Source organism: Desmodus rotundus, chromosome 6 (assembly GCF_022682495.2).
Source record: "Desmodus rotundus isolate HL8 chromosome 6, HLdesRot8A.1, whole genome shotgun sequence".
Classification (NCBI taxonomy): domain Eukaryota; kingdom Metazoa; phylum Chordata; class Mammalia; order Chiroptera; family Phyllostomidae; genus Desmodus; species Desmodus rotundus.
In genome coordinates, this window is record NC_071392.1 from 7,358,933 (window position 1) to 7,384,938 (window position 26,006).

At 48.2% G+C, this 26,006-nt stretch overlaps 1 protein-coding gene across 1 annotated transcript in view; it reads left to right on the top strand.

Annotated features, from left to right (window-relative positions):
- The first annotated feature begins 11,314 nt into the window (after positions 1 to 11,314).
- The window catches only part of DPY19L1 (dpy-19 like C-mannosyltransferase 1), a 68,837-nt gene continuing 54,145 nt past the window's right edge, over positions 11,315 to 26,006 (top strand). Inside the window, exons 1-3 of the mRNA XM_053926065.2 lie at positions 11,315 to 11,679; positions 24,746 to 24,770; positions 25,384 to 25,471. Coding sequence (XP_053782040.1) covers positions 11,397 to 11,679; positions 24,746 to 24,770; positions 25,384 to 25,471 — 396 coding nt within the window. The 5' untranslated portion in view covers positions 11,315 to 11,396. The remainder of the gene's footprint in view (positions 11,680 to 24,745; positions 24,771 to 25,383; positions 25,472 to 26,006) is intronic.

Genomic DNA, 26,006 nt, shown 5'->3' on the forward strand with positions numbered 1-26,006 from the left:
ATTAATAGCTTCAGGTTGAGCAGAAAGACAGCTGGCCTGCCCAGGCTTTAGTGTGCCCATCTGGGAAGTGGAGGAGGTTCGGAGTGACCACCCCTGAGGTTTGCAAAGTGCCACCCCCGTCTCGGGCCAACACAGCCACGATGACAGGACCACTCTCAGAGATGCATGTGGGTTGTTAGGATCAGGTACATTTAACAAGACAAAAAAAAATGTTTTCATTCATGCCAAGAATCTAAAAGTCAATTTCAAGGCAAAGCCAGATAATTTTTTTTAAGTGATCACATTCTTGCTATGTGCTAGACAGAGGAAGGAGCTCAGAGGGAAGTGATACATTCTCTGCCTTCAAGAAGGAAACAGACATACAAGTCAGCCATTACACGAAGTCCTACAGGTAATGGTGGCAGAATCCCTCACTGGAATGTTTCCGGAATGTGAACACAAAAATGGGATCCAGGGTCGTCTTGATTCCTGGGAGGGGAAGCTACCGATATGCAAATGAGCCGCAGGAGGACTCACAGACCACGCCCCTGACAAGCTGTGGGCACCTCTCCCAGAGAACACAGAAGTCAGCTTGACCTCATTTGTATCCATCTGCTGGAGAAACACTGGAAAATGAGACAAGAATAGGAAAGACCAGTAATTAGCATATACTGAGCTCCTTCCATAGACCAGGCACTAAACATTCTAAACACAATATTTACTCCTTATCACAGTCCTTAACCCTCCCGCTCCTTCGTTCTCCTCCTTCTTACTGAGTAGGAATACCTTCATTAAAAGAAACCTAGAAAGCATAGATACAAATTTGGCAAGGAATCTCTGAATTGGGCTTTGATTTCGTGGCAGGCAAAAATAAGCTGATTCTCTTTTTAAAAAACACCTATGTAATATAATCAATACTTTGTAAATATTTGTTGACTTAATTCATGAAACATGTGGATGTTAAAGAAAACATTACACATACCCCAGAAATGAGCAAGATGACTTATTTTTGCCCGGCTCCCAGTCCTATAGCACCACCGCCTTCCAGGGGCACTGTTTCACGTGGCTTTCTGTCACTGTCGAGGTCCCCTCCAGCCTCAGGACACCCCAGGTGCTGCATGACACCGCCTCCCTGCAGCCCAGACTTCACTATAAGTAAAAATGATTTTTATATCATTTTATACCTTTTTGCCAATCTCTTTGGAAGAAGCAGATGAAAATTTACATTTTTAACAGAGAATGATGACCCTAAAACCAAAGCTAGATCAAAAAATCAGCCGGAGCTCAGAACATGCATATTTTTCCTGCAGACCCAGCCAAATGTGAGCCCAGGGGTCGGGCGCAATTCCTCAAGCCCAGCCAGGCTCTGCTGGATGGTTGCGTGGCACCCACCTCCCTTGGCAACACTCCTGCCTTCAATGGCCAACACGGCCAAGGAACCAATCAGAGGAGGACTGGAGAAAGCCAACACTGCCTTTCCATGCTGGAAGCCACTGGCACACAGCATGGAGCAGAGGACTAGCCAGGATGCCTTGGAGCCAGTTCCTTCTAGAAATCAGCAGTGGTGAGCCCCTCCCCCTATTACAGTATGGTCCCACTGTGTGGCCCTTCCAGCACGGTGGCTTTGGGGCAGCTGGACTTCTTATGAGAAGGGTCAGCCTCCAAGGGTACCTGTCCCAGGAGAGAGGTGAGTGGAAGTCAACTGCCCTTTGCGACCCAGCCTCCCACTCACACGGTCTTGTTTGCACGGTGTTGCTTGGGCAGAGACAAGAGAGGCCCCTCTTCTTGATGTGAGGAGTGTCAGAGAATTTACAGCTATGCTTTGAAGCCTCCACAGAGCCTCCGTTTCTCCATAAGTTAAATGGGCATGATAGTGCTTCTTCAGCTAGATCTTTTTGGGGGGATGGGAGGATACATACGGCAAATCCAGGTGAACTCATGTGGTGGAAATGAAGGCGCTGTCTAAGCTTAAGAGAAGGACAAGGAGGAAAAGCTCTCTCCTGGTACTACTTCTCAAATTGGGTCATATTATATTATTTCAGAGGCTGAAAAGCAAATATAGTTTTCTCATTGACATTCTTCTCTTTAACAAATAGATCACCTAAGTGTAAGAACATAGTTTGCCCTATGGGATCAATAATACAACCACTTTGAATGAAAGAGAAATACAGCCTGTAAGTGTTTTTGCTTTTTCCCAAATTTGCCCTTGACCGAAACCAGGTTGCCCACCACCGCGGCGCACCTTGTTACCCTCACTGCCAAGATCAACGTCTCACAGGTGTTGCTGCATGTGAACGTTTAGAGTGGAGAGAATTTAAAACAAAAATGCGTTGTCACTGGCCGATTTATCATGAAATACAAGTGTCATTTTTACCCTGTGTGTAGAAACAATGTAAGTAAAAATTTGTTCTGCACCCACTTCAAGTGTTATGCTAATAACAATTAATTGCACTCATTTATTAGTTAGAACTCTTGATGGTAAGCATTGAAAAATAAATCAGGAGCAGGCTTCACAGAAAAGAGAACTGCAGGAAGCCCAGAGCTCTGGGAAGCTGGAACATGCCCCCGCCTCCGAGGGATCTGCGGCCCACCGGTGAAACGCAGAATGCTCCAGGATCCCTCCACCTTCCGCCCCCACCCTGCCCCTGCTCCTCCCTGTGTCTGTAACATGCCACTCTTTCTGCTCATTGATTTCTTCTGCTTCTCAGCTGACACGACTAGCAGAAGGTGGCTGTCCCATCATTTTCTATTTTGAATCCTTTCATTTAGCAGACTTGCCCAGACTGAATAAGACCTCTTAGTCTTAGGTTCAGATTCTTGGGAGAGACGACATGCTGGGCCCCGCGTGAGTCAACACCCACTCATCTGATGTACAGGGTCAAGTCCCAGCACAGCTGCAGGCTCCTGGGTGCAGGTGGGGAAGGTAGGGTTAGGCAGGGGAGGAGACCTGGGGAGGGGCTCAGGGATTCCTTCTAAAGGGCAGGGATTCCCCAGAGGGTGGCTACTACAACTTATTTACTCACAATTGTTTACACGTACATTTTCCTGTTTTACTCTACTTGAAGGCGGAACTGTGTTTCATTCATTTGTTCTGTCAATATCAAGCACGTTGCCCACCCCGCAGTAAGTGCTCACTGTGTGCTGGATTTATGAATGGAAGTTTCTACCGTCACATTTCTTAGCTGACAGAACCACCCAGAGCCCTGGGCACGGGCACAGACATTGAGAACCTTGTGATCATCAGCCACTAAATGGGGCTGTCACTTCGAGTCCATCTTGATCATTGGAGGCATAATCAAAAGGCACACGTCCATGTTGGAAAACAAACTTTTCCAATATGATTTATTCACTTTAATGAAATGTCACAAATGCATCTTCGGTGGGATTCTCAGTTTGTCCTGAGGGCCAAAAAGTGCCTAATGGTCGAGGGGTGTCCAAGGACAGGGTGTTTGGATATGTAGTTGTGTTCCAGGCTGATGATCTAAGTAAATGCCGACGTGGATTGGATATAAGTCATGCACATTTTAGACTCTGCAGACCAGAGTCACATCGGGGCTTCACGAAATCTATCCACGGGAAATGGAAAGGAAAGGGCGTGGGGTGCATTGTTGGGAGGAGGTTGAAGGTAGAAGGAAAACATGCAGCGAAATGGAGCAATCAAGCTAGTCCTTCTCAAAGAGAGCTGAAATTATACACCAGTCTCATTTTAATCAGAACATCACAGCCTTTTTTTTCTCTAGAAGGGACGTGGGGAATTATCTATTTTTTCCGCTCACAGTGTTGTTCAAGGACTTGACCCAAGTCACCCAGCTGACTTGCAGTGTCAAGGAACCATCATACCTGAGCACCCAGAGGTGCTGGGGGAAGTGGCCGATTGCCTCTCCACATCTGTCACTTGCAGTGTCAAAGGGGAGAGTTCTCAGCCAGGAGCGATCGGATTTTATTCAATAGATGCTGTGGCTCCTCCAACTGCCGACTACCGTCCAGTGGTCTCAGCAGGAGGCGGGGTGCCCTGAAGGCCCACCGCAACACTGTGATGTGGTCCATCTTCTGCCACCCACTTTCCAGAAAGGCGTCCATCAGGGAGGCCTGGCACAAACTACTGGGGGCGAGTGTCCGACACCTTCGGGCTGGTCCAACACCGTCACACAAATACCTCCGCGCAACCGGGCAGGGTGGCGATGGACTGTCAGCGGCGGTTCCAGTCACTCATTCCTAACGAGAGAGTTCCCAGGTCTGCAGACGACTTACTTCCTAATACACAAGTTAAAAAGAACCAAGGTGAGTCCCCAGCCCCTGAACGTACTTCCTTGTGCAAAGCTGTGATTAATTGTCGGATGGGCTTTCACAGCCTTTGTTTTCAGGGAAGCAATTTTCAGTGCAGAAGGGAAACCATGACTCACGGTGTCCCTCTTTTCCAAATGCCCCACCTGGTAGGACAGGGCGGAGGCAAGGGTGAGGCAGGGTGGCCCTGTCGGGGTTCCTATCCCAGCATCCCCTCGAACGCGCTGAGCGCTGACCTCCAGCGAATTACTCCGCCTCCCTGTGTTGTCCATCCTGCGCCCGGTAGGTCGTGAGGATTAAATGCTGTGTGTGATGGACAGAACAGTGCCCGGGAGCTGATGAGGGCTAGTTTCACGGTAGCTGTTTGTTACTGCGAGGCTCTTCCTTTTCTCTGATGTTTTATCTTTTGTCATTTTGTCTTTGGGAGTAAAGAACACATACCCGCATCCATCATTCCTGTGCTGAATCGCGCCCAGCCTCGTCCTCCGCTGGCTCCACGAATGCGTCTCGGGCTTGGGGAGCTCCAGAAAAATGGGATTTCGCACTGAAAGCTTTTCTCTGAAGCATCTCATGACTCTCTTCTCTGGCTCCTCACATGTGCCCCTTCACCTTGATCCATTTTTTTTCTTCCTTTATCCATCACTTTCCAGATCCCAGCCAGTCCCTGGAGAAGACGGAGGGGAGGCATGTGCCCTGGCTTTCCAAGCTGGAGCAAAGCTGGGCTGGGTCGAGGGGAGCAGCAGGAGTGCCGGCAGCAAATGCTGGCGGGCTGGCCAATGCTGTGTCCTGCTGCGCGCTGGGGTGGGATTAGCATCTGTGACCTGATTTAAGTGTTGGAGAGACTACAAAGGAGGGACTCAAACAGAGACCAGTGCCAAGGACAAAGGTGTGCCTCTGATGTGTGAAAGCCACTTCTGCGTTTTGGTCACGCTGACATCCTGCGTTCCTTGTCCCCGCGTTGGTTTTTCTTTTTGGACAGAGCCTGCGTAAAAAGAAATGAGTGCATGTTAGAAAATCTATCATCTAACTGGGGAATGAGAATAGAGAGGTTTTCTTCTTTTCCTTTCCCTTAATTTGTGGGTCTCAGCCTCACCATCTGACAGTCACCTGCGGAGATTCTAAAAGGTGCAGACGCCCTTCCTGGTCAGGGTGAGTTCTAGGCACCAGTGTCTCTTCAAGGCTCCCAGGTAACATTGACGGAGCTCCAGGTTGAAACCGCTGAGCAGCTGTGGGTGCTCCTTCCCCGCCACCGCAGGTTCCAAGAACAAGGTCAGCCCTCACCAGTGTGGCTCGGGTGGTTGGTTGAATGTTGGCCCACAAAGGGAAAATCGCAGGTTCGATTCCTGGTCAGGGCACGTGCCTGGCTTGTGGGTTTGGTCCCCAGTTGGGGTGCATACAAGAGGCAAATGATTAATGTTTCTCTCCCTCTCTTTCTCCCTTCCTTCCCCTCTCTCTAAAAAGAAAGAACTAAAACCTTTAGAAAAGAACAAGGTCAGGTGCCACCGAAGATGTGATCTTGTATATATCTGTGTAACCTCTGAACCAGAGGTTTATGAATAGCACATGGCCTGTTGTCACCTGCCTCTTTTTCTTGGCAGTATGTTCAAGACCCGTTTCCAAGATCCATCTGAAACTACTAAAGAAGAATTATTACAGGCATTCAACATCCACTCCTCCAAAATACGACTCCAGAAAGAAGGATGAAGCGTAATCCTGGTGAAAATGTATCTCTATTGCTCTTCCCATTTGTTCTACAGTCAAAATTTGTTTGTGTCTCCTTCACACACGTATAGAATATTAACTATTCATGATGGAGGAATTTGGAAATATTTGTCTTCAAAAATGCAAAATGGAAGCAAAAGAAAGAATCTTAGTGTGCTGTGGAGTGTGAGCCCCAACCACTCAGAAACGCTTCATTTGGAGTGAGGCCTCTACCACCACTCAGGCCCGGTTCAGCAGGGTGTGGTCGGGACCTCCTGGCCAGAGGTGCAGGCCACCTTGAGCTCACCCCAAACTCTTCACTCTCTGGGGCAGCGGCCAGTAATTTGCATTCTAAGAAGCGTCGTGTATTTTGCCTGACTTTCACTTTTCAAAGCAGCAGCACCATCTCTAAAGTAAAACTGCCCATGGGGCCCAGGGAAGAAAATTGTCCAGGGGCCCTCTAGTCGGACAAAGCCGTGGTGAGGCCAGTTGGGTTCGGCGGGTGGCCAGGGCCGGAGGTTCAGGGGAGCTTCCCTAAAATTCACACCCAGCTGTCCCACGGTCCCAGACGTCAGGGTGCTCTCTGCCCCTGACTTCCCCTGTGCTGCCTGTCCTCTGACCTGTCCCCTTCCTGTTCCCCCACCACCCTAAGGGCCGACCTGCTGAAGGCCTCATCTCACCAAAATACATGCATTTGTCCAATCAGTCATAAAAGAAATTTAGAACACGTAAGGTGGCCATAAAGTGAACTAATTTTTTTTTTCTTAACATTTGCTGGGATCAGGTGACGAGGTTGGGATAAGAGAATAAATTGCGTGGTGCATCCCCGTGCCTACCCTGGAGAATGGGGATGGGTGAGTGACCACAGATGTCTACACACATCAGTCCCCTCCTTATCTGTGTCTGGGGGCAGCTGAGAGAGAGGTCAGACTTCTGGCTATGTGTCAGCAAAGGCCCGCTGGGTGCAAGCAAGTCCTGGCCCCAGTCAGGGGCTGGAGGTGAAATTCAGGGGCTCCCAGCACTCCTACGGCCACCTGGGGAGACCAGCACCCTTCGGGGAGAGTCTTCTCGTGTCTCCAGGAATACGTGGGGCTTCGTGAGCCAGGATCCATGCTGGGGGCACTCCGGGCATTTCCTGATCCAATCACCGCTTCATCCGTGCGCTCACTTTTAGCCCATCTGTTCATCACCCAAACTCACATTTGTTGTTTCTCCCCTTCCCGAGTCCCCAAAGGATTTAAGATAGTCATACTAGCCCCTACCACGTGCCAGGCTCACAGGGTTTCTGAAATATTCTGTTTCTGCCTGGAACAGCTTTTTCATGGGTTTTTGTTGTTGTTTTTGTTCAAAGTCTGTTGTTCTAGCAAGGCATAGACCAAGTTTCCTCTCTTCCCCTGCAAGCCCCTCAGTCACACCACCCATGGTGTCTCCTCCTTTGGATCCCGTCCTATACTTGTGCTCCGAATCACATTATGTCCCTATGTGACTGTACTTTGTTCCAGGACACCCCGTCCCTCCAACTAAACTGTCAGCCCTTTGGGGATGGGGAATTCGCATATGAATTTTTAATACCTACTGAGGTCCAGAGGACACAGGAAGCCCTCAGGAACGGGAATTGCATTTTAGAGAGACAGGCCCTTCTGCGACCAAGTGGTCCTTGACAAAGCACTCTGACGGGGACGGGTAATGAACTCCGAGTTTCTCAGGAACACCCACTGGAGCATGAAGAGTTTAAATTACAAGGTCAGCTAGGAGGAAAACAGTAGATAAAATTTGAAAAGCAATAAAGTAGCAATTTACGTCTGTCCTCCCCAGAGACCAAACGGATACATTATAACACAGGGACAAGTTAATCTTGGCGGTCTGCTGAGGAGCCGTTACACAGATATACTGTGTTGCCCCCATTTTCAGTTACTGTGAACCGTGCTGGGAGTGTGCAGGTTCCTCTTTTAATACTGAACTGCTGGCTGAAGGAAACTACAGCCAGGATCTAGAACTTGACCCCAAGACACTACTCCATTAAAGAGATCGAGTGACCTAGTCCAAGGAAATGAGAAATCGATGCCACAGCTACAGTTCTCCTTTGGCTGCCACTCTGTGGGGAGCAGAGCAGATGGGAGAAAAGGGAGAGATGTAGGAGTTTAAAATGGGGTCTTTAAAACACCAGTGTATAGAAGAAGGAAGTTAGCTTCCAACACAGTCCTCTCATGGCCTAATTTGACTTTTCCTTGCACATGTCACAATATTCCCTTTCTCCCTCTGTCTTAATATTGCTAGGACTAATTTTGGGGTATTTACTTGTTTGCTTCCGTTATTTTATGCTCTTCCTCTTTATTTTATGCTCATATCCTCCTTTTAATCTCCTCTCTCTCTATCCCCTAAGTTAAAAAAATTTTTTTCAATTTAAAAAGTTGTATTTTTTTTTAATTTGAAATGCCCCAAGTGGAACTTTCAGTGAGAAAAGGATTGGGTTTCCACGCAGGGAACCAGAGCAGGGTTTCTTCCTCGGTGGTTGCCCAGTGGGTTCCAGTCCTTGGAACCTGTCTGCCTCGGCCCAGTATTGCGACAGCGTCACCTAAGGCAATACCTTCCCGGTGTACCTGCAACTCCTGGAAAGAAAAGCACGTGGAAGGTGGTCAGTAACTGCAATGCGTAACCTATATTCACCATGGCCTTGAACCAATTCACAGGATCATCCATGCCCAGTGCCCATCACAGTGTTTAAGATCAGCTTTCCCTTTCTCTCCCTTTTTCTTTTTCCCAGCACCCACCACTATGTGGCAGGCACTGGCCTAAGGATGCAGAGATCAAACTGCTTTCCTGCTCTGGTAGATCTCAGAGTTACAAAGACAGAATGCAGTGTGACCTGTGACCTTCCATGAGGGTTCCAATTTCTGCCCCGCCATCCTCCCTGTGTGTGCAACATCCTCCTTCTTGGGGGTGGGGGTGGGGTGCAAGAGGAGTTGCCTACTATTTTGTCCAGGTTTAATGACCCCTGAACGAGCATTGTTTGTCAAGCACGTGTGGGAAACAGGCACCTTCAGGGGAGGATCAATGGCTCAGATAGCTCAGAAGTGTGAAGCCCAGCGGGACTGGCCCAAAGATGACACAGCTGTCTGTGCGCCCCTGTGCTCTGTTCCTGTGCCTCCCACAGCCCCGGCCTGTCCTGCCCTGTGAGCCTCAGGCTCTGGGAGGACCGAGGACCGAGGACCTGCCATTTGAACATTCATTAAAAAATTACTTCCATGGAATTGTTAGATACTTGACATTCATTGTCTTATTTAATTTTCACAAACCTACTGTGTAGATAGATGCTTTTGTTACTTTCATGTTAGGGGTGAGGAAATTGGACTCAAAAAAGTCTAGTAAACTTGGCTAAGGTCACAGGGCTTTTAGCTGTCAGCCCCAGGACTGGAAACTGGGCCTAAAGTTACCATGTGGTTTTTAACCAATATGCTACCCTGCCCTCTCTGGGATTCTCTACTAGGAAGCCAAGCAAAGAAGAGGAACTCATCAGCACTGGTAGAACTAAGAAAAACCCTCCAGGCATGTCTGCACCCTAGCGTTCCTGGTTCCTCTTTCAATTCAACCAGCTGCCTCAGCTGGCTGGGGGTGGGCTCTGTGGAACAACAGGAGACTGAGTAAGAGTCTTTGTCCTCTAAAAACTCAGGACTTTTAAGTGCTCTACAGAACACAGCCTGTGAATCATCATTTGCTTGTGTTACCACCTGCATTCATTCACTCAGTCACCCATTTATTCATCCAACAGGTGTTTCCCCTGTTTCAATAGTATCAGTTGAAAGGAGGCAGTTCCTGAATCCTTGCCTACCATGGACAGGAGACAGATAAGTGATCCAATACTTCCAATATTAAATCTCTTTTCCGTGTGTTTTTTCCTAATCCTTTAAACTGGTCAACAAATTATTTGTATTACCTTTAATAGACGTTGAAATAGATTTATTTTACTCTAATGGGTCATAAGTTAAAAATTAATCCAAGAGGGTATCACTGCATCCATCTGACATAGTTTTAGAATCCAAGCATTCTGTAATATCAATCTTTTTTTTTAAGTGTCTAAAAATAGTTGTTCCCCACTCCGATAAAGATATCTGAAAACTCAAATTCACAATATGCAGGGTATGCGGGATTATTAGTGAGCATGGCAAAATAAATTCCCTTTACAAAAGAATTCATTGTCCCTTAAAAGGGCGTAACAGAGAATGCAAGTCATTAGCTGCCTTAATAAAGAAATCTGTGGGCAGAGAAACTTGAGTGGGGATCCACAGGCCCGTGAAGACCCTGGAAGTACAATGAAGGTAATCAAATCAGCACGATGTGGCTTGAATTCCAAAACTGGGACTCATGGACAACTTTTTGGGACAAGCCCACCAGAGAGAGCAAGGACTGGAACTCCTCAGTTGTTATCCAGGAGGCTGCAAGCCGTCGTGCAAAAAATGCGGAGGTCGAGGGGGGGGAGAGGTAACTGGGACCCGCCCGGATTTTCCCCCTCCTCCCTGACTTCCTTTACTCGCGTATTCCGAGGCTTTGTGAAAGAAGATACGTTTTCGCCTAAAGTTTCGTATTAGCAAAGTTCTGTTTTCTTTAAGCCACAAGGTTACAGCATGTGAAATTAAGAATTTTGCTGTCTTTGTAGGTCGGGTTGCACCGTCCTAAGTGGACCTCGGGGGCTGCACTCCCCGACCTACTAAGTTGCAAGACCGCACCAGGGGAGGAACTGTAGTGGGGCGAACGTGGGACGCCGCTCGCTCGACCCCCTCTCTCGCCTGCCAGCGGCGGGGCCGAGGAGGCTGCAGAGCACCAGCACAGCGCCCCCGCACGGTCATTCCCGGGAGCCTCTTCCCGCGCCCAGACACCCCGCCCCGCGCCTCCCGGGCCACGCGGGCTCCGCAGGGCTCCACGCGCAGCCTTAATCGGGTCAAAACTTCGGCCGGCGGCCCGGGCACCGAGAAGGCCCTGCCTCCCCGCCACTCCCAGAGAGACAGGCGGCCGCACCCGGAAGGCGGCCGCTGCACTCGCCCCCGCCGGCTTCCGCGCGGGTCCCGAGCTGGACTGGGGTCGCAGGGCGGCCACCGGGTTGGCTCCCGCCCGCGCCGGAAGTCCGCGCGTGCGCGCTGGCCGACCAGGGCGCGCGTCCGGCGCGGAGGAGCGGCGGGGGCGGGGCCGCTCGCAGGGTGTCCCCCCCGCCCCCCCCGGCGTTCCACGGTCGCCGTGACAACCAGAGCAACGGCGGCGGGCGCGCGGGTGCCGCGCCGCCTCCCGGCCGCAGCGGCAGGCTGGCAGCCGCCGCCCGGCCTTGCAGCTCTCCCCGCCCCCTGGCCGGCGGGGAGGGACAGACCCGCCCTCCGCCGAGAGTGAGTGGCGCCCCGACCGCCGTCCGGGCGCGCGCAGCCGGCGGGCGCGACTATGCCAAGATGGTCCTGCAGGCGCGGAACAAGCACCGCGACGCGGCCCCCAAGCCGCCCCGCGCCTCGCCGTCGCCGCTGAGAGGGGCGCCGGGCGCCGGGGACCCCGGGCCCGAGCGCGCGCCCCCGTCCCCCGGGCGCAAGGGCGCCGCGGGCAGGAAGGGGCCCCGCGCGGAGTCTGCCTCACCGCCCTCCGGGGGCGGCCTCGGGGGGCGCCTGGCGGCCGGACTGCGCGGGGCGCTGGGCCTGCGGCGCGCGGGGCGCGGCCGGACCTGGACCACGCTCCTGCTAGGTGAGCAGCCCGGGCGCGCGGGCGCCGCCGGACGCGGAACTTTGAGCCCCGGGCCCCCGTCCTCCGCTGGTCTCGCGCTTCCCTGCCGCTCCGCCCCGCCCCCGGTCCCCGCCAGTTTGCAGCCCTCTCCGACTTTTCCTGGGACGTCCTTCCCTCCTCCTCCCCTTCCCTCGGCTTGCCCCCGGCTCAGGCCGCCTCGCTCCCTTCCCACCGCGCTCGCTTTTGCTTTTTAAAAAATGGCCCCGAGATCAACAGCTGCCCGGCCGGGCCGGGAACGGGCAGGTCTGCGCGGACGAGACTGGGGCACTGCCGGTCGGCGCGCACCGGCCGCCTCGCCGTTATCTCGGCCCCTGCCCGGGGGGTGCTCTGCTTGGCGTTGGAAGCAATCCGTAGAGCCCAAAGCTGAAGCACCTTCCCTGTCCTAGAAAGTTGTTAAACTTATAATTAAATTTTAGCGTCCGCTTTTCTTCTTGGCCGCAAGCACAGCCGGTGGCACTTTATTTGTGATTCCCCTCGGCAAGTCACTTTCCAGCGTGTTTTGGGCGCCGGAACCTTAATCCTCCCTGCTGACGGGAAACGTTTGGTGCGAAGGTCTCTCCTCCCCTCCCGCCGCCCTGCGCCACCCAGAATGATGATGCGAAAGAGGGTGCTGAACAAAATAAAGTTGAAACAGTCCAGGTCGTGGACCGACGTCAGGTTTCCTTTGTTTCCTGATTTGCATTCCGATAAGGCAAGTTACAGCAGTTTGGATAATAAGCCTAATTTTTCTACGTCAGCCAGTAAAATGCTCGAACACTGCTATTCTTATATAATGCCATTAATGGGCTTTGGGCTACTGAATTATTTAACTGTTGGCGATTTATCTCTTTATAGTCTTTCATACTCCCTTAGTGACCCAAAAGAATCTGGAGTTCAGTATGGGCCGAGAAATAGAGCACAGCAAATTAACTTCTCCCCAGACCTCAGCCATGGCATTGGAAACCGCTCAGTTATAAACACCCAGTCATCGCTGTGTGTGTGTGTGAGTTAATGAATGGGCTCCGAAAGATTGCTATTGTCATTGGGGTACTTTTTTTCCCATTGTAGGGTCGAGCATAGAAAAATTCAGGATTTTAGTACTGTACGTTCTTCCTTTTTTTCAGTAGCAAGCTTGCAAAACCTTGCTGGTGTGCAGGTGAGAGGTAAGTTCACCTTGGGGAGGCAGCATGGTATAGGGGATGAGACCAGTTTTGTTCACGGTGGTGAAGTTTGGTTTAAGTTTCACGTTATTTCCCTTGTGAGCCTTTCCTTCTCTGTGACGTGGGATTATTCGCCTCCCTACTTCATAGGCATGTCCTGAGGAGCAGAACTATAGGGTGGGTAATAATACGGAAAGGCGCTCGGCGTCTAGAGCATTAAACATGTTTTAGTTGCTGCTGTAAAGGCTTGTGCATAATAAGTGTATTCTGGTGACAGGATGAAGCTGCATTTTTCTCGGCTGGCCAGTGTGAGCGTTAACAACTTTCTGGTCACATAAGGAATGGCGTCGCTCCTTCCAGAAGGTTACATTAACAAGTCAGAGGATAATACCCTTTGCCATTTTCACTCGTGCCCGTTTTCTTGTAACTGCATTTCCTTTGGCTCTTTTTATACTGGGCAGTTTAAGCTTGGGTTTAGGGATGCCCATACTTAAATACAGTTGTATTACTGCAACAGTGTGGCACTTTACTGGACTCACGCCTCTGGCTTTTTGGAAGGCGGCACGGTGAAGGAGCTGTCCTGTGCTCTTAGGTGTAGGCTAGCCACTGGCCAGCAGGTATATGGAGGTTAGATGACCAGACCAAGGTCCAGAGACTTTCTGTCCTTGCTGACCATCTACCTAAGGCCACAGGACAGCCTGGGAGATGGTTCTGGAGAATGATGGGATCTGGGATGTTTGGTTGTTTCTCTGGCCCTTCACCTTCGGATCCTGCAAAGAGGAGCAGAGTGTGGACATTTGAAAAAAGCTGCCTCATTTCCTGTCTTCCTCCCTCTCCCAGAATGAGTGAGAGCCAGGCCCAGTCTTTCGTGTGGGACTTTGCTGTGACAGAAATGGCTTCAGTTATTACGTTCAGTAAGGTGTTCAAGAAGAAGTTTTAAACGTGATGCTCCTTGACGCGAGCACACATTTTAAGAGTTAGAAACTGATGGGGGTCGGACTGCAGTTTGTCTCATCCTTCATTTGTGCTCATTTCTGGTGAGGAGCTCACTACTACCAAGCGGGCCCTTTCCACCATGGGGCAGTGTTATACACTGTTTAAAAACCCACTGTAATAAACATATGTCTCTCTTATTTGGGGACATGATTTGCGATTTACTTGATGCTAACAGTTGTAAAAGGTTCTTGAAGTGATTTTTTTAGGTGTCTCCACCAAGGAGCTCCTCGTATGGTCGGGGGAGGCCGTGGCGCAGTTGGAAGGACCGACCACAACCCACAGGAAACAGTACGGTTCACATTAAAGTCTGCTCACACTCCTGAAACGCAGCCCCGTGCACATGTGGCAGTGTTTGTCTGTGTCTGTGCATCAGTGTCCCGGCAGGGACTGAATAAAGGACTGTTTCCAGGACTGTGAGCGGGTCTAAGGAATCCATAGAGGATCCTGAAGCACCCAGGCGCTGTGAACGGTGGGCCTGAAGGGGAAGGGGAACATCCTCAGGAGCTGAACCCCAGAGCTGGGCCTGGGAGCAGAATGACTGAGAGGAGTGGCTCCAAATACTCCTGCAGCCCTGTGATCTACTGCCGCCTCTCCCTGGCTGACCAGCTGGAAACCCTTACAAGGGGCCCAACGAAGCCATCTGTAGGGTCTGCCTCCTGGGCTGGGAACAAAGCAGAGGAGGGTGGAGAATGCGCTGGGCGAGGCTGCCAGAGACTCCACACGTGTGTGCTTACATTTAACCAAAACAGCAGTGTCACGTGAGAATACCGGCCCCCATCGAGTGCTCTACCCTCTGGTTTTTCTATCTGCCCTTTTTAAAAGCGTGGTGTGTAAGCCATCGAGCTGATTTCGTGATCTGCGGTGACGGCCCATGCTTTGCAAACACTGCCTGAGAGGAACCCCGCTCTGACTCCGTACCTGTTTCAAACTCAGCAAGTGCCTGAGCAGAGCGTGAGCTTCTCCGAGCTTCTCTGAGCCTCAGTTTGCACACCTGTGAAGATGGACCAGACTGGCAGTGTTCAGTCTCAGCTGTGGACTAGAGTCATCTGGAAACTCGAAACACCCTGCTAGCTTGGCCAGTGACATCGGAGTCTGGGGGTGGGGTGGACTGGGGGGAGTGTGGGCAGTGTTAGTCTGACATCCTGCCTCTCTCTAGAAGCAGACCATCTGGCATCCCCGAGCTGACCTTCCTACTGCAGTAATCCCCTGGAACTGAGTAAATCTCCCCCTTTCCAGTGGGGGTGCAGTCCAGTTTACAGAAGTTTCTCGTAACCTCTATTGTGTTCTTGAAACAGGCTCTGAGTTGCCATTTATCATCCACGGCTGTTATTTTAATTAGAGTTGGGAGAAGAGTGATCCTTCTCGTGCCCACGTCCCTTATCACAAGCAGAAAGACAAAAGGGTAGCTGGAGAGGGCTCAAGAAATAATGGAAAGGGTGCTTTCCCTGCCGGAAGTGAAGAATGTATAAGTTAAATATAAAGTGTAAAGTTTGTCAGCGGTGAAAGACTATTATGAAAGACGTCCTTTAAAAAACAAGCACCATGCAAAATGCAACCTAAATAGGTGGTAAAATTATGGTTTATCCCCTTCTGCGGGTCCTGCTTGACTCATTCCCGTCACCTGCCTGGCTCCTGAGGTCCAGGGCACCTGCACCTCTGCTGTCAGTTGGTGCGTTACTGTTGGGGCTTCGCAGCCTCAGCGCCAGGACGTTTGCGGTGGAATAATTCTTTCTCTGGGAGGGCGCGCTGTCCTGTAAATGATAGGATGTGTAGCAGCCGTCCTTGGCCTCCACCTCTTAGAAGCCTGTAGCCCCCTCCCAGTTGTGACAAACCAGATGTCTCCAGATATTGGCAAGTGTCCCTTGGGAGGCGAAACCGCCATATTTAGGAGCACTGCTTTTATCATCTACAACTTGGAAGAGCCTGGAAGCCTATGTCCTTGGAAAGATGCATGACTTGCAAGGGGCAGAAGGAGGAGGAAGCTGGATGGGGCAGAGGTTGAGTCTAGGTGTTGGGAACTGGGACGGGTGGGAGGCAGCCAGGCATCTCAGTACTGACCTGCATCTCGATCATGTTGCTATACTTAAAAGATATAGATCTCTTAATATTTCTTTGCGTTGCCTCATCTTTAAAACAGTGATAATAAGTGCTTTCGCCTGGTTATGGTAAAGAATAAATAAAATATGAAAAATCACTGTAGCTTCATTCACACCCACCGGTCGTTGCATGCCTGCTGGGCCAGGTGCTCTTTGTCGGGGTGGGGGTACCATGGAGAACACGACAGCTGTCTCTCCTGCCTCCCGGAAACGTCCATCTGGGGTGGGGACAAATAATTAAAAGTAAATTGCACATTGCAGGAAGTGCAGTGGAGCAAACAAGTGGCGGAGAGAGAAAAAACAAGAAATTCCCCTTTAAGCAGGGTCACGAAGGCTTCTGGGGGGCTTCTAGGGAATAGAGGGCTTCTATTCCAGCTGAGACCCGTGGAACAGAAGATGCAGGCTGTGCAGCGGACAGTGTGTGCTGCAGGGGCAGAGTTGGCACCTCCGTGAGAGGGGCACAAACCCCGTCTCCTTGAGGAACTGGTGTTCTTCCCAGTGCGATGGGAGCCACCGAGGGGAGGGGCGACAGTCGATGTTAATGGGATAGATTATCACGGGGACGGCAAGCCCTGTGCGCCTGGCCAGGGGGGATAGTGTTCGACTTTATTATGTAGGTGCTTAGTCCTAAATTCTTGTTTTGCTCCTTCATCTTTTGCCATCAGGTGGTACTTCACCCAAACAATTAGAACGTGACTCTTCCAGGGAAGAGTTTGCTAGTTTCTTTAGTTACCATTTTAGTGATTACTAGTCATCCGCGTTAGTAAAAATTAAACTATTTCTAGGTCAAGACCATTGTGTGGGTGTTTGGTTCCATGAGAGACAGTCTCACTCCGTAGGAGAGATCAGATCTGCCTGAATGACCTTTCATAATTCAAGAACCATTGAATAGGAATAAACTTAAAAAGGAGAATAATTAATTTTCAGAGCACACAAATCTACAACTATCGTAACTGTTAGTTTTGCTTCAATATACTGTTCATTTTCTCAGCACTCTCTCTCTTTTTGGCATGCATATAAATTAACAGTCCATATAGCTACATGTTTGGTGCAGTTCCTCATGTTTGACTTTCTTGCCAAAGGAACCAGTTGTCAGGTGTGTTTTCGGCACTGTCACTGCACGTGACCGGTGCTTGGGTGGCATTTTGTCAGGTTAACTCACGGCAGCACAGGGAAACAGAATAGCGCAGTCAGCGACCTCCCCTAAGAGGCTCCAGTGTGACTCACCGCGCTGGGTGAGCGGGGATGCAGGTGCTTTTATCCTCGGTGGCACCGGCTAGACCTGAAACTCGGGTGTAAGTCACTTGGCCAGTGACCTTTGAAAACTGTCCATCTTGACGTGTTTTTAAATGGAGACGATTGTTATCGTTGAGGAGAGGACGCTTTATTCCTGTTTCTGTGCCCACTCAGGTGTGCCTGGAGTCACTGCTCTGCACCCTGCTTTCCTGTCGGCTCCCTAGCAGCAACCACTGCCTTCTGGAATGCCGTCGTCTTTCCGTGCTGAAATTGTGGAACCTCAGAATTTTTTCCCACGTTTTCATACTAATCATAAAGTACTTATGTAACTGGCACAGTGCTACTGTTTCCCACTAAGTTTAACATGTTTTAAGACCTTATTTCTCATTCTTTTCTTATCTTTGATCTCCATGGAAACCATAAAAATCTAGAACGTAAAGGTTACCTCCTGCGGTTTCACAGGGGAGGAGACGCATCGGCAAGTTCACTGGGTGGAGCTTGGGGTTGAGGTTAAGGTCTTGGCACATCTGTCAAGTTGTAGGTTTCAGGTCTGCCCTCTGAGGCAACTGTCAAAAATGCACTAATGGGAAGGGGATCTCTTATGTTCCCAAACCTGCTAATTCCTTTAGGACGAGCACCCCTTGGCCCGCTTCTGCTCGTGTGGGCAATCGCTGACTGTTCCATCCTTGTGGTTAACCTGGGGGTCCCCATTTTCTCTTTGCAGAACTGTTGTTTGAAAACTTAAAATGCTAAGTCGTTTTTGATGATGTTAGTGGGTTGTTTGACATTGTTATAAAAACAGAGTTAAAATAGTAAAAACAGTATCACAGTTTTTAATCATTTAAAGGCTAAGTAAGACACTGTGATATCCTTGGCAGTTTGCAATTCGGGGAGAATCCACAATCGTGAAATTGGACTGGTTTTTCTGTTAATGAGCTTGAAGTCTCTTGCTGAACACGATGGGCCTGGGTGCGCACGGTGTGTTTGTGGGTCTCGTTCTCCCACAGTGCAGGCGGGAGCCTCTGCAGGGCCCCCGCGGTGTTCTCTCAAGCTCTGCAGCTTCGCTGCGCTTGCTCGGGTGCGGTTGTTGAGCTAGCAGGTTACTTTGGGGGCATCTTTTATGTAGCTGTTTTTTCTCAAAGTACTGAAATGCATTTGTTAATAAGGAGAAAGTTACTTTCCGAAAATTAATAATAATGTAAATGTGTGGGTTACTGTTTGATTTAGAAATATTTGTGTTCATGTTATGTGAGGATGAGATTTTTAAAGGAAGTTAGAATGTAGTCTTTACAAATGCATATGTTGGGTAATCTGTTAGGTATTGCCTACTTTAAAGTATATGTATATATAAATGTTCTAAAAATGTGAAAATTTATGTATTTCTTTGGTTAGATGCCTAATCATAATCTGTTAGGGGGGGGATGTGCACTTTCTAGGCTCTGTTTTTATATATTCACTTTAAACCTTTGTCCTTGAGTTTACAAGTATGTCTAGGACTTCCTCCTGCGTGCCAGTGCACCCATCCCCTTGGCTGCTGGACTCGGGCTGGCCTGTTCTGGGGGCCCCAGGCCCTCTGATTGGGAAGCTCTGCCGAAAGCCCATCCTGGTGTCCGTGGCTCTCTGAGAGCCGGACACACTGTATGCAGGGTGGGCAAAAGGACGTGTACAGTCGTAATTCAAATGAGTAGTACAGCAGTTAGTCAGTAATAATACAAGAATGAACTCATGTCCTCACAGCTGTAAGCCTCCTTCTGCCCACCCCTGTGTATAGTGAGTGGGCCGTCCGTAAATATTATCTCATTATTGTCATTACCATTTATATTCTGCACCGTCAACATCAGTGATGGGGATTCTCTTGTCACGTTGGATCCAGGTCAGCACCCACCTTTTTTATAGCTAGCCGTCTTCTTTGCTGGCTACTCACCGTAAGTCCCACCTGAGTTGCAATTACATCATGAGACCCCCCTCCCCATCCCGCCTTAATTAACCTGCCCTGACAAGGCCATTACTCATGTGCCCTCTCAGATTCCTCACAGTTCATAGACGTTGTGCCATTTGAGTGCCTGGTGCGCTCTCTGGTTATTTTATGCACCTAAAACTTATCTCAAAGATTTTATCTTCACGGGCACAGATAATGGCTAGTGTTTCTTTAATGTTCTTCTTGGTTCCTGGGAAGACGTGTTGTGCACCTAGTAGGCGTGTTCAGATCCTTGCTGACTCGTAACTCACGCAAACCTAGGTGCTAGAAAGGAGGAAGGAACCGAGCTCGTGCTGCACGTGCCTGTTTTCTTTCCCAGACTGGGTCCTAGAATGTCTTTTTCTCTCCGTAGTTTACTGCACAGAAACTGGGCTTTGTTTCATTCTAGATACTGTAGACTAGAAATGCTTTTTCACTATATTAATTTTATTGTTCTATAGATATTTGCCTTTATGTAATGGGACTGCCTGGGGCAGTTGAGAATGCTTAGATGTAGTGTTTAGGTGTTTAGCTGTTTATTTAATTGAGTACATTCTATAATTTCTCTTGCATGGTGATAGTCACTTAACAATTCAATGCAGTGAGGTGCCAGGCACAGTGCCAAGAGATGTAGCCACTATGATGAATTTGACACGCGCTCACAGGCCCAGCCTCAAGGCGCTTGCATTCCTGCAGGGGAAACTTGCGTGCGTGACCTGCTGGTCAGGGGCTGTGATAAAGGCGTTGTAGCTGGGGTGGGGGACAAGTGCCACGAAATGCCGCGGTTGAGTTCCTTTGGCTTTTTCGGGCAGGAGCACAGGCACGCATCGGGAAAGTACTGGGTATTTTAGGGGACTGTGGCCCAGTGCAGCCAGCATGAAGGCCGTGCGTGGGGGTGGACTGGAAATGGGCCAGTTCGTGTGTGAGCTCCCTGGCGTGAGCCCTGGGAGGCCAAGGGCAATGCACACCAGGGGAGGAGATGCCGGGTCTGTCCACGCGGGCGCTGCTGCATTCTCCAGGGTGAGTTGATGTGGGGCAGCAGTACTCTCTATCGCTGAGTCCTGCCTGTGGAAGGAAGCATTCACACTCTGGAAGGACCCTGGAGAACAATGAGAAATTGTCAGTCATATCAGGAAGGGGCTCACTGTAGAACTGGTCAAGGTTCACTTGAAAACCTTGCCTAACAGATTTAAGGGACATCCTTAACCTCTTTGTCATTTTGTCACTTGAGGGTTAGGGAGGCTAAACTTTCTTTAAGCATGGATTAACCTCGATGTAGGAATAAGTTGTGTTTTTAAAATTTGCAAGGCATTTTGGACTTAGAATACATTTCTCCATGTAAATATTGTTACTAGGTGAGGTCACCAAATGCCCACCAATGGAAAGGGAGGCAGCCCTGTCAGGGTGGCAGAGCGAAACCGAGGTTTGGACGTAGAACCCCTGGGTCCCCAGAGTTCTTGCCATTGACCAGCTGTGTGCTTTTGGAGGAGGACCTCTGGAGGCCAGCTTTGCTCACTCAAAGGAGAGGCCCTGTGGACCTGCTCTGGGACCTTTAAGCAGAAGACTCAGCTGAAGAATCCCAAAAATGCAGGTCACAGAGCTCTACTTCCTGGTTGTCCGATGGGGCTGGGCAGGGCTGGAGAGGGCCCCAGGAGTTCCGGCAACTTGGGGAGGGGAGAAGGGGCGAGAGGTAGGGGGCTGGGGGCTGAGCAGAGAGGCAGTGAGGCTTAGGAGCCCTTGAGGATTGGTCAGAACTGTGGGGGAAAAAAACCCTGTCCTGTGTCTTCCTCTGTTCCCGCCCCCCTTACTGCTGCTGATGTGGTGGCCAGGCAGTGGGGTGGGGCCCTGGACTTGCTGGGTGGGGCTGTGGGAGTGCAACAGCAAAAGGCCAGGAGTGGCCTTGGGGGCTGAGGCTGCAAGGGGCTGGAAGGAGGTGTGTCAGGGAGCGTGAGGTGCTACAGGACCATAGGTACTGCAACCAGGAGGCCCTGTTTCCTGCTCTCCAGGCACCCCAGCTCCTGGTACCCCAGTTCCGGGCTGCCCAGCGTGGGAACCGGGGCTCTTATTTGCACTAAGTCAGTGGTGACTTTTTTTGGGGGGGGGGGGGAGGAAAAACAAACCATTACATGGAGGTGTGTGTGTCTGCGCCTATGTGTGCATCCATCAATCAAAGTATATTCATCTTTGGTTTGTTATGTGGACACAAGTTAGGGTTATTTCATTTCCCTCTTAATTATATCAAGTCGTGCATGTTAATTCAGCAAACCTTTGGTCTGGCTGTGTGCTCAGCCGTGGGCTGAAGTTCAGTGATCTCCCTCAGGGAGTTACACTCTATTTTGTTTAAACAAGATTCTGATAACAGAAGAAGAATCTGCAGTGAAGAGGCTGCTTGCGTCCCAGAACACTGAAAATTAATATAATTTGGCATATAATCTGGGACAGAATTTCTTTCATCACAACATGCGAGAGCGTCCAGTTTAGTTTCCGAGTGTTGGAAAAGTGTGTGCTTCCAGCAAACCAGCGGAGCCGTCCAGAGTTCCAGCCGTACGTAGGGTTGTAGCCTCCCGATTAGACCACAGAGCAAAGCTGCTTTCTTGAACACCTTTTTGTTATTGAGTAAGTTTGGAATTTTTAAAACTTAGTTTTATGTTCTGATTTAAAAAAACTTGCTATGTTTACTTCAGTACCTTAGAGTGAAAAATATATGTGTTAAAAGGGAAAAAAATGGATTGTCAGTTTTGTGACACTCCCCAAAAAGTATAAACAGGTTTGATAATCCCTAGAATAAATTTAGAGAAAATCAGTTTAATCTGTTTTGTAGGCACGAAGGCAAGAGAAGTTCTTTCGGGTGCCTTCAGAAATTTTTATCATTTTATGTGTTTATGCTTAAATTACATGTTCACAAGGCAGTGCGTGTCTGCTTGTGCTTTCAATTTCAAATGATATATACACATAATTTATTTCTATTTTGAATAAATTAAAGCATAGCTCTACATTTTTATATAAAAATAGCTTCTATAAAACATACTGCCTGTATGAACAGATAAATGCCAACATTTTTCCTTTTATCTTTAATATAGAAAAAAGAGGGAAGGGCAGTAAGAAGGTCTTGGCCTTTGTCTGACCGCCCACCCCCAGAGGGCCACGCCCCTTTCTCTGTTCCCCTGCTGTTTCCTTGGGCAGGCGCAGGCCGCTAGCGTTTTGTGGGCCTCCGTTTTTCAGTGCCGACCCGCCACATGGGACAGCTATGAGGATGTGTTGAGTTCCTGGCCTGTAATAAGAACGCGAATGTTAGCTGCTGTGTGATTATTACTACTCAGTGGAAATGAACAAAGGGATTCAAACATTGGGCGCATTATGAATTGACTCAGAAACTCAAAAGAGGGCCATTCAAATGCCAAGGATTGTTTGCCCTGGTGCTGCAGGGGTCGAATGAAAGGGACGGAAGAAGGTGCCCAGGGCCGCTCCGTACGCTCCCATCCTTCTCCTGAGAGGTGGAGGCACTCTGGGGAAGTAGAGGGATGATGACCTTGAGAAATCCTGTTATCGCTCCAGAGTCGTGAAGGTCGAAGGCCCATTCGGCATGACGTGGAACGCACCGCTCTTCCAGTCAGCAGAAGACGGGACGCCGCCTTTCAGAGAGTCACTGAGTGTCCTGGAGGCTCATTATTGTCAGATGGGAAGAAGAAACTAACAGCAAATTCTAAAATAGGAGCAACATTATTATTTTTAAATGATATTGTTTAAAACGGAGACTTCAAGATGATAAACCAGAAAAGACTAAGAACTAATAATATAGGGAGAAAGCCACAAATACATACATTACAAAATAGATACAGTTGAAAAAGAAATACATTAACAATATCTGGTGTGTATAATGAAAAATTGAATTCATGGATATTAGCAGAAAAAAATGTTAAATTCCCAGGAAGATGTAACAAGAAGTGTAAATTGACTCTATATTAAAATATTTATTAACTCTACTTATGGGGTTTTTGTCAAGGCAATTGGAAAAGCAAGATGAATAATTGAAGGTATATATCATGTTTATGGATGTGAACATATGGATTTGCTTGTAAACATGAAGATTCTTCCCAAATTAATTTTTAAGTGAAATCCCACTTATATTCTCAAAGGGATTACCAAAGACAAGTCTTCAGTATGATAGAGGTGGCATTTACATGTTGTGAGGGAAGAGTGATTTATTCAGACATTATTATTAAGTCATTGAGAAGGTAAACTCCATATTTTATCATGGTGGGGTGAAATCATTAACCGAAAGGAAAGTGGATGGTAGGTTCGTCAACAGGAAAGAGAATCAGAATTTCCAAAGGTCAAATAGCATAAACAAACAAATGTCAAATGACAAAACTAGTTAAGTATTTGCAGTTTCAACAATCTACTGAGTAACTTTATTTTTTACAAGCATTAATATTTCCTGGGCAAAATGTATTGTTTTTAAAGGTAAACACTTCTTTAAGAATAGGCGAAAGCTCTGAGCTGTGTGGGCTTTATTTCTAAGAACATTTTCATCATTGAATTCTTCAGTGGTTATTTAATCAGAAGCCTGCAGTAAGGTTAACCTTGTGATATAAGAGAATTGAACGGTATTTTCTGGATTCATCTTACTGTGTTCTTTGTACTTGGACAGAAAGCAAACTATTGATTCTGCTAAATATCAAGAATTCAACCGAGTGAATTTTAAAGCTGTAATTGGCTTTATTGGATGATTCATGAATTGGGAGACATCCCATCCAGCAAGTAGAGAGGAGCTCCACTGGGCAGTAGAAAAGGGAAGGTTTTTAAAGGCAAAAAGGGGGCGTAAGACACATTATGAGCAAAGAATGTGTTGTTTCAGCCAAGGTTGCCCTCCGAAGGGGAAGGGAAAGGGCCTTTCTGCTGCCGCGTCTCTAGTTCTGGCAGGTAATTGCAGGGTGACGGCTAAAGGTTACATTCCTGGGCCAGCTGAAGCTGCAGTGAGGCTAGGCAGTACGTCTGGTTTGCTGATGTGGGGCTTAGCACAAGTGACTCCGTGTTTGGTCTGTTGTCTGTTTTTAACAGTTCTCATAGCCTCTCTCTTGCCTTTTCTTTTCCCTCACCATCTCTTCCTTCTTTACTTACTTCATTTTAAATTTGTTAAAAAATAGTAAAATTTTTCATAAAAATTCCGGTATTGTAGCAGTACGTGAAATGTGAGAGTTCACTGTTGTTCCATCCCCAGTCCTGTTCCCTGGAGTCAACATATTTCTTATTCCAAGTTACCTCTCATCACTGGTTCTCTTGCTCTCACGGTTCTGTTTGTGGGTGTTGCCATCAGAAGGTGCCTTGTACTGGTTTAGGCAAATAATAGGCCTTCATGTATCTTGTTGAAAGAGCGAGTGAATGAAAATTGTAGACATATGCTCGATTCCTTTATAATTCAGCCTGCTGGTATTTTAAGCACAGTCCCGGGGCTGCTTTTGAAGAGAGAGAGTTCTTCTCCCACCCCCGAACAGTTCACCATTTGCACATCCCGAACTGCGCGTACCTGTGTGATGGTTTTCTGTGAGCTGGAAACATTTCTTCATGTTAATGTAGTAATTTACATTTCTTTTTTCTTCCAGCTGCCTTTGCCGCGGTATTGCACTGGTAAGATTGTTTTTCTCTCGTGGTCGCTTTTATGCAGATGGTGATAACTTACCGTCGCTGTTTCCCATAGCTATAAGGGAATAATTTCGGTGTGATAAGGATGACTGTAATATACATTATCACATGCAACACAGTAGTCTGAAAAAGTAGTTTAATTGAAAAATCAGGGTCAGAATAACGTAATTTTTTAATAAAGAGATTCATTATTGAAGAGGTTAGATTTGAGACTCTGCTTAACATTAGTGTAGCGTTCGTGTTGAGAAGAAGATTAATTTTTTTAATCTTCTGGATAGAAATATGAATTTCATTAATCAGACATTTCTGTAATGGTAACTCAGTGACATTTATAGTTTATAATTTTATTGTACTTGGCTTAAAATATTCTGGTTCATTCTGATTTTAAAATCTAATTTGAGTGGGCTTTTTAACAGGGAGAAATTTTAGTATAACTGTAAGACATGCCGAGCAGAGAAACAAATATGGGTACCATTGTATTTGAGTTTTATTAGGAAGTTATCTTCAAATTATTAGATAATTTTTTTTGCTTTTAGTGTTTCTTTCAAAAATATTAACATGCCCACACTGTTGCTTCATTACTCTCTCGTTTCTGCAGGAGCCACATAACACACCTCTTCGAAAATGACCGTCATTTTTCTCACCTCTCAGCTCTGGAAAGGGAGATGGCGTTTCGCACGGAAATGGTTAGTTTCATGTGGTATTTTATTGTGGTGTTTCAGGAATTTAAAAGTTTTAAGCTTGTTCTTACGGAAATTCTCGAAGATGTTCCAAAGCGGAAAGAGTAGACCCCTTCCGTCGGCACATCCCCGGTGTCAGCCCCTGAGGACACACCTGCCTTTCTCTCCGCGGCACCTCTGCACGCCCACCTGTCTTCACAGGAGACCACAGACACTGTGTCATTCCATCTGGAAGGACTTTTACGGGTCTCTTTTGGAAAGGACTTTTTTGTTAACCATGAACCCTTGTCACACTTGAAAACAATGAACAGCAATTGCTTAATAACAGCAAGTATCAATCACTTTTTAAATATCCTGATTGACTTTCTTTTTCTTACACTTGGTGTGCTGGTGTGTTTGAGTCAGGACCCAAACACCGTTGATACATTGCATTTAGTTGATGTATCTCTTATTTCTCTCTTAAGTCTTTCAATCTATATATTACTCTTCCTATTTTTGTTTTGTTTTCCTTGCTATTTATATTTGAAGAATCCTGGCCGTT